The sequence below is a fragment of the Pterocles gutturalis genome, unplaced genomic scaffold (genome assembly GCF_000699245.1).
Source record: "Pterocles gutturalis isolate BGI_N339 unplaced genomic scaffold, ASM69924v1 scaffold3607, whole genome shotgun sequence".
NCBI lineage: Eukaryota > Metazoa > Chordata > Aves > Pterocliformes > Pteroclidae > Pterocles > Pterocles gutturalis.
Window position 1 is genome coordinate 11,079 of NW_010115037.1, and position 8,115 is coordinate 19,193.

The 8,115-nt window shown below is 40.7% G+C and overlaps 1 protein-coding gene across 1 annotated transcript; it reads left to right on the forward strand.

Annotated features, from left to right (window-relative positions):
* Positions 1–542: 542 nt before the first annotated feature.
* Positions 543–5,127, forward strand: LOC104462873 (cell surface glycoprotein CD200 receptor 1-A-like; the record flags this gene model as incomplete). The annotated part of the gene is made up of 4 exons (XM_010075011.1): positions 543–609; positions 1,408–1,716; positions 3,136–3,384; positions 5,032–5,127. Coding segments are annotated over exons 1-4 (721 nt in total), but the record flags the coding sequence as incomplete, so codon positions are not given.
* Between the last annotated feature and the right edge of the window lie 2,988 nt (positions 5,128–8,115).

Genomic DNA, 8,115 nt, shown 5'->3' on the forward strand with positions numbered 1-8,115 from the left:
CTTTTTGTTCTACTACATAAGTGGAGTTGCCCTTCAAGAAATTAAAAGCACATAAGGATTAGGAATCATTTATCTGCCAAAGAGTTGATAAAGTCTGGATCCTGAATTTTCCTGTACATGCCATTACCTTGATTTTTCAGGAAGAGCTGTAATGCATGCATGTTTGCTCTTCCAAACCCTTTTTTTTCATCTTCTGCAGGTAAGTCTATGATGTGGCAGTATGAGGTCTTTAGCTATCTTTGTGGTAGCTAGCTGGGCATGAATAGTGAGCAGCTAGAGATGCCTGTAAAATGGCATAATTGATCCTGGATTTTTAAAACTTGTTTGTGAACAGTAGTGAGTTTTTTATTTTCAAAACCCTTTTTGCTTTTCTTTCTTCAGTATAAGAATTATACTTGACATGGGGTCTTGATTAGAACTTCTTTTTTTCAAAGGAAACAGGTTTTACTATGTTATCTTTGAAGGGATTTGCACAACAATTTGTGACTACATGCCATTTTCTTTGCCTTCACTTTCTGCAGTGCTGATTCCTTCTGCTAAAGATGGCGCAGACATGGGCAGTTCTGGCTGCTCTCCTTTTCTTGCTAATCAGTCTGATTGAAGGGCCAGGTAAGTGAGAAAGTTCCAAAACTATATGCAGCACTCTTTGTATTTCCAGCTCACCAGTACACTGAAACTTCACAGTTCACCAGGGGAAATTTTACTTGTTGTTTAATGTGAATGCAAAGAGTGATGTCACCTCAGCTGGGAAAATAATTGTGTGCCTTGCAGAGTGGCACAGGATGATATATCTGATAGGAATCCAACACAGATCATCTGAAGACCCATATCTTGTTCAGCTGTGACAACATCAGGAGAGATATGATTTCTGGTAGAAAAGGGATCTGTTTATGCCCCTTACTAAATATGCCTTGTGAGCTACTGCATCAAGTTATCTTACATACTGGTGTCTGTCCCACTGCTATCCCTGGTTCTACTTGCAGTTTAACCAAGGCGCCTAATTCAACAACACAATAATTATTTTTTTAAAAAACTAATTTCCTTTCTCTTAAGGGTGAATCTTGCCCTCCCTATCAGTTTTTCAAAGCTCATATTAAAGGGATAGAAATCTGTTGCCTAAAAATGCTGGAAGACTTGCAGCTCATCAACATGCATCACACACCTTCACAGTGTCCACAGAGGCAAGGCACCATCTCCACCACATTTCCAGAATTCAAGGAGTGACAGTAGGAAGCTGGACCTCGAAACAGAATACTACTCACATGTGTCTGCACAGAGCAATGTGTCCCCAAGGTGACCAGTACAGTAAGGAAGTATACATTTTTAAGTGTGATGAAGCCAAGAGTTTCCTATGCTTTGACAATGGCTGTAGCATCATTTTTAGTGTCTTTTTTTCTTCCCGTGTAGATTACAACATGGTGAGTGTGGAGGCTGGTCATGAGGCTGTGCTGAGTTGCCCTTACATCTCCAAGGTGTCTTTGCTAATGGTAACATGGAAGATGAAATGCAGCTCTTGTTGCTTGTTGGCCTATAGAAATGACCACAATGAGACAAGGAAGTTAAACTGCAGTGAGAGGATGATGTGGAAATATTCACCTGACAATGACCCTGCTCTTCGTATTTACCCTGTGAACCTTGGTGATGAGGGAAATTACACCTGTGAAATTGCCAGCAGTGCAGGGAATTTTATTTTTCTCTCTTCTCTGAGTGTGATAGGTAAGACACACCTCGTGATATTTTTTTTTTTTTGTGTGTGTGTCTGTGTAGATAAAAATGATTTGATTTGGTGGTAAAAGACCAAATTCATTTTGGATGCATACTGAAATTGAAAATAAAGAGGTAAGCTGATTTAGTCTGGCTATTTGTAGAGAGGGAAAAGGATTGAGGAGTTATGCAATAGGACTTGGCTGTTCTGCGGAGAAATAATCTGTGGGTTTTGTTTTGGTTTTTTTTTTTTTTTTAACTTCTTCCGACTCATGAATAGGGGAAGTTTTTAGAATGCACAAATCCAACAGTCTGCATAATTTCTGAGAGAGTTCTTTGGATGTAACATGGAGTCTGAATGTGTGTGAATGTTCACACAACCAATGTAAAGAGTATATGCTCTTGTTTAAGTTAATGCAAACAGAAGTTATCAAATAAATATTGCTGCTATAAGCTGAGCAAGGTGATGCTGAACCAAAATTCACAATGAGGTCAATGTGTGTGGTAAGAGCTGAATAGGAAGGAAGCAAACGTTTAAGGGCACTAACTGGAAATATTTCACTCTTCCAGAAATACTGAAAGCTGTCTATAAGACTGCATCAGTAAAATAAAAATGAAATTAGTCTATTTTCAACATAGGAAGGAACAAAAGAATATTAGGAAACATAATGACTACATCAAATAATATTTTTCAGATAATCAGGTAAACTATCTCTAGGTTTCCATAAATTTATACAAAAAAAAAGCATATGAGAAGATTTTGTGTTCTGGCCATATTAGTTAAGCCCTCTGAATATAACAAAAAATTATGGGAAATGAATTTTGGAACTCTGTAATTGCTATTATTAATTTTTGTCACTGGATTTTTTTGTTCTTCCCTGCAGGGTCTTGCCTTTCTGATAATGGCTTAGGTATTGTCCGAGCCTGTGCCTGTTTTGTCAAATGCAGAATAGGAATTGTTGGACTTTAGGCAGAAGAGTTTTGTCTGATTCCTCCTTTATTTCACTACTATCAAATTCTTGATTCTACCTACCCAATCTCCTAAATATTTTAGGAGGAGCTTCAGCAAGCTTTTTTTTTTTTGTTTGTTTGTTTTTCACAACAGTATGTGCACTGCCATTCTTATAAATCTTCATTTAATCGACCCCTCTCTGTCATCCCCTCTTCTCCTTTTACTAGTATAGTCACTTTTTGGAAAACATGAGGAAACGGTACTTCTAGATGCAGCTAGCTAGTTTTGGAGATATTAACTTTGTATTTTTTGATGGATTTTTTTCCCTAAAGATCTTTGGTGCTAATATTCTAAATTATTATAAAATCCTTGAACTGGTCATGCAACCTAAAAAATACCACCTATTTTTCAGTTTCTCAGTTGGTGATTTTATACTGAACTAGAAATAATGGTTGCACCCTTTTTTTTTTCTTCTGTAGTCCCTCCTACAGTGACTCTGACCAGGTGGCTGAACAGGGTGGCTGTCTGTCAAGCATCTGCTGGAAAGCCAGCTGCTGAAATCTCCTGGATCCCTGCAAGTAATCACAGCACCGAGGAAGAAGTCCATCATCCCAATGGAACAGTGACCAGAGTGAGCTACATAAGCTGGGCCAACAGCACGCATCCCACTGTCACCTGCCTGGTTACCCACCCAGCTACAAACCAGACTCTGTCCCTAGACCTGTCATGTAAATAACATTATTCTGCAATTGCTCTTCTTCATGCTCTTGGGCTTCTTTGTGCTGTTCTATGCAGCTGTTCCCACTGAATGCCAGGGATCTGCAGATTGTTTAGTGGGGTGATAGGCCAAAGTTCTGGTGCATGTTGATAAAGAAATTAATGATTTTGTGTTAGTTGAAACTGAATGGTTCGTGGCCTTGTATGAGGAAGCTTCCAGTGCGTGCTTCTTTCTGTCTGTCTTCTGTTTTACAGGAGTTCCTAATTCTAATTGTGGTGGGTTGACCTTGGCTGGCTGCCACGTTCCCACCAAGCTGCTCTTCATAGGGAGAAGACTATGACAAAAAGCTCATGGGTCAAGATAAGGACAGGGAGATCACTCAGCAATTACCATCGTGGGCAAAACAGACTCGACCTGGGGAAGTTAATTGAATTTATTGCCAATCAAATCAGAGTAGGATAGTGAGAAATAAGAATGAATCTAAAAGCACGTTCCGCCCACCCATTCCCTTCTTCTCAGACTCATCTTCACTCCCAACTTCTCTACCTCTTCTCCCTGAGCGGCACAGGGGGATAGGGGTTGTAGTCAGTTTGTTTCTACTGCTCCTTCCTCCTCATGCTCTAACCCTGCTCCAGTGTGGGGTTTCTCCTATGGGAGACAGTCCTCCATGAACTTCTCCAATATGGGTCCTTCCCATCCCACGGGCTGCAGTTCTTAACTAACTGCTCCAGTGTGGGTCCTTTCCACAGGCTGCAGTCCTTCAGGAACAGACTGCTCCAGCGTGGGTCCCCAGCAGTTTTTCCCCCGCTTGAATATGTTATCCCAGAGGTATACTGTCGCCGATGGGCTCAGCCTTGGCCAGTGGTGGGTCTGCCTTAGAGCTGGCTGGCATTGGCTCTGTTGGACATGGGGGAAGTTTCTAGCAGCTTCTCACAGAATCCACCCTGGTAACCCCCCCACTACCAAAACCTTGCCACGCAATCCCACTCTTTCAGTGACCTTTTTAATCACTGATGATGCAAAAGTTGCTTTCAGCAGCCACTGTGACACAGCTACTAATTTTTGATGTGAAGCTTTGAACCCCTGTAACTGCATTTTGTCCAGCTTCCCACAGTGGTGATGGTCTGGAGAAAAATTCCTTGGAGAATGTCTGTCTGTGACTTTCAGGAGATCTTTCCCAGGGCCAATGGTAGTAAAGGGTAAAATTCAGCTTCTCAGCTGGCTGTGCTGGACCTGTTAGAAGTCTATGCTAGCAGGATTTGTAAGAACAGCTAAATAAGTGCTCATATCATCAAAATATCTCAATAGAGGCATGAATGACAGAGTTCAGCATAGACCAGTCATTAATAACAGCATTTTGCAGGGATGGCTGGTCAGTTCTGTTGTTGCCACACTGATACCATTTGAAGAAAGGGAGATCATGCAGGCAGATGAGTTGAAAATGAAAATGTGTTTGTACACACAAATGACTGGGTGTATGAGGAAACTTCCTATTCCTGGTTGGCATCCAGACATCTCATCTTCTGTGTCTCACCTCATTTGAGCTGTGGGGGCACAGGATTAGCTTTCTCCTCTGGTTATGGTAGGTAGTAACATTGTATATTGAGTGGATACTCACATCTATCTCTGTAACTAGCTTTGTTTTCTCATCTCTTAGACACTTCTCCCAGGCTTCCCTATCTCCTGATAGGAGGATCTGCAAGTGTTGCTGCCGTCAGTGGTGTGACTTTATTCTTGATTTTCAGGTGCAGAGGTAAGTCATTTGATGAACCTAAAGTGTATTACAATTCCATTACTGACTATGTGAAGGTACAAGGACATGTACTTTATTGCTGAGAGTGGGGTGGGAGGCAAGGATTGAGGAAAATGTCCATATACGATGCATTGGCCTTTTGGAAAAGTCCTAATAAAATAAGCTGTGGAACTTTAAAAAGTCCAGAGTTTTGTAAGAGCTATAGTTATAATGATATTAATACATTATACATATGGTAGTCATCCAGGATGAAAAGGATTCTTTCTCAGGGTAGGGTAGGTTCTGAGTTTTTAGAATTATTTTTATCATTCTGCATTTACCGACATAAAATTCTGTCCACAAGAATGACAGTTCACAAACTAGTCTAATGAGTAGAGACAAACAACCCCCGTTTCCATCAACAATCATAAATTTTTCTTTGAGCAAGTGCAAGAACAGGCCAAATGTACATATTTCCCTCTGCTAAGTTCGCAGTTTCTCAGGCTGTGCAGATTTCATTGGCACCAGGGTCAGGCTCATATTGAATAATTTGATACCAAGAACTCAGATGATGCTTTGCTACTCTTGAAGTCGAGTAAGGTGGCTGTGATGGGGGTATGAATGGAGTAGAAGCCCAAGTGGAGGCTTAAAATGGGAGGAAGGGAGAATAGCAGGCTGAAGACAAGAGTGTTTTCAGGAGAGCAGAAGATGAAGCATTTGGGAGAAGGCAACGTAGAGGCGGGGAAACTGTAAATGGAGGGATCTTGCAGAGAATCAGAGTGTCTGATTTACTCCCCTCCATTGCCTTAGTTCTGCTCTAGCTTTACTGCTTGTTTGGGTTTCTTCTCTGTGCTCAGTGTCTTTCAGATTATCCCCCCCCCGCACTGGGCGTATTGCATTGCAGATGTATTTCATGAACTAGGACTCAACAAATGGGGTGGAAAAGGGTTGGCAAGAGGGGACAACTAGGGGAAGTGTGCACTAGAAGAGCTGAGAAGGCAGAATGAGGAAAACAGAAAGACATGAGAAGGAAACAGAAGGATGGTTCTCATCAGCAGTGGCAGCACTGACCACTGCTTGCAGCACTTTGACAGGAGTCTGTCCCTGCCACAGAGTGATGTGCTGCTTTGGGGCAGGCAAGGAGAGAAGAAAATGTGCCCACATGGGTTCCTTGGCCCAGCGTGTCCTGCAGAACTAAGGAAAAATGCACCTAACCAAGTCAATTCAGTCAGGTCTTCCAGGGTGACCAAAAGTTTCAGTGAAGAGAAAAATAAAACAAGAGGGCGTTTAAGAGCAGGACATAAAAAATAAGAACTTAACCTTAATTACACCTAACAGTGTAACTGTGTTTTAAAGGAAGTCTTTCAACAGCTGAGGGCAGTTAGAGGAGAACTCTAGACATAACAGCAGTGCACCTTGCTCCATCAAACTGTTTTAATTTCCTGACATCCTATTTTCAGCTCTCCGGTTACGTAAATTGGCACATAGCTCAGCAGTACCACTTTCAGTAAGTGTTTTTTGTGTGTGTGTGTGCTTTGCATTTTTTTTTTTTTTTGGTGTATTGTCCCACTAAAACATGTAATTTCATTGCAACATGTCTGCTCTGATAACACTCCCAACTATCTCTGTGTGTGCTTGGAGGGGGGAATGAGGAACAGTGTATCTGGGAGGGTGTCTACAGTTTGGATGGCCCTATCTTCATATATGTTCAGAGTATCTGAGTAATTGTTTAAGCACTAGATGGAGAGTGAGTAGTGTAATGCATTTCCTGCCCAAGAATACTACAAATTACATTACAATGCCAGTGGTTAAGCTGAATTTTAAATCTAGAAGTTAATTTTTTCACATTTTTGCTTCATAGCGTAATCTTAGCTCTGATCTTCTGGTTAAGAATGTGTATTGCCCTTGATGGCTGAAACCTGCCCGATTAAAGATTGGATGAAAACAGGCATTTTTCAATGAGGGAAAAAGGTGCACTTTCTTATGCTGTATTACAGACAAACACAGATATGAAGCTTTTATTTTTTTAAGTCACAGTTCAAACACCCAGAAGCTAGGAAACAGCAGTGACAAATTTGCCACTGCAACTTTTACTTCCTCTCCAATTCCAGTGTGTTGTGATGCATATTTAAAAGTGTGATTATATGCTGCTCTTTCCTCAGGGCTTCTGCCTCATTTAATGCACACTGAAAGAGCAATTATTTCATATTTTGCTTTCTGCTCACAGTTAGATTAATGGCGTGTGCCTTGTTTGTTGCAAACTAGTCAAAAAGTTCTCTCAAGTTAGAATGATTAATTTCCTGAAATGCTTTTCTGTGGCATTCAGGACAATTTGACTGATGGGAGTGGGAGTTGCAGAGATCAAAGTCAAAAGCTTCCAGTAATTTTAGGTGCCTAAATTGGATTGCCTGTGCCCTGCATGCTTTTTTCAGAGAAGTCAACATTGTTCATTATCATCTATTTTGCTGAAAATACCAGCATTTCAAAATTTGTTTTCAATCACATTAGGAAAAAAGATGCAAAAGGCTGTCCTGTTTAGGCTTTGTGAAGGAGCTAGTTGCATCTCTCTGTCAGCTCAGGTTTTACCCTCTGTATCCTACCCCTTTGCTCACAGAGCCGAAAGAAATCACTTCACAGTTCTTTTGCAAAAGTAATGTTGCCTACCAGGTTTCTTCTGGTCTTTTTTTTTTGTTGGTTTTTTTTTTGTTTTTTTTGTTTGGCGTTGATAGGTATGATGATTCCACAAAATTCAACAATATAATACAACAGTATGTTTTTTTTCTTTATCTTGCAGGCTCAGAACTTCAAATCCAGACCATTACATGTGAAAACGGAAGTGGTCAAGCCTCCTGTCTTATCAGAGAGTATCTATCAGAATTACAATCCAAGATTGATATATATGAACAATTAACAGTGTAGGCAGAAGCAGTCTAATACCAGCTCAGCTACTATTGATACTCAGTTATCTGAACTTGTACTTCAGCTAACAAATCTCAGACCCTACTGCAT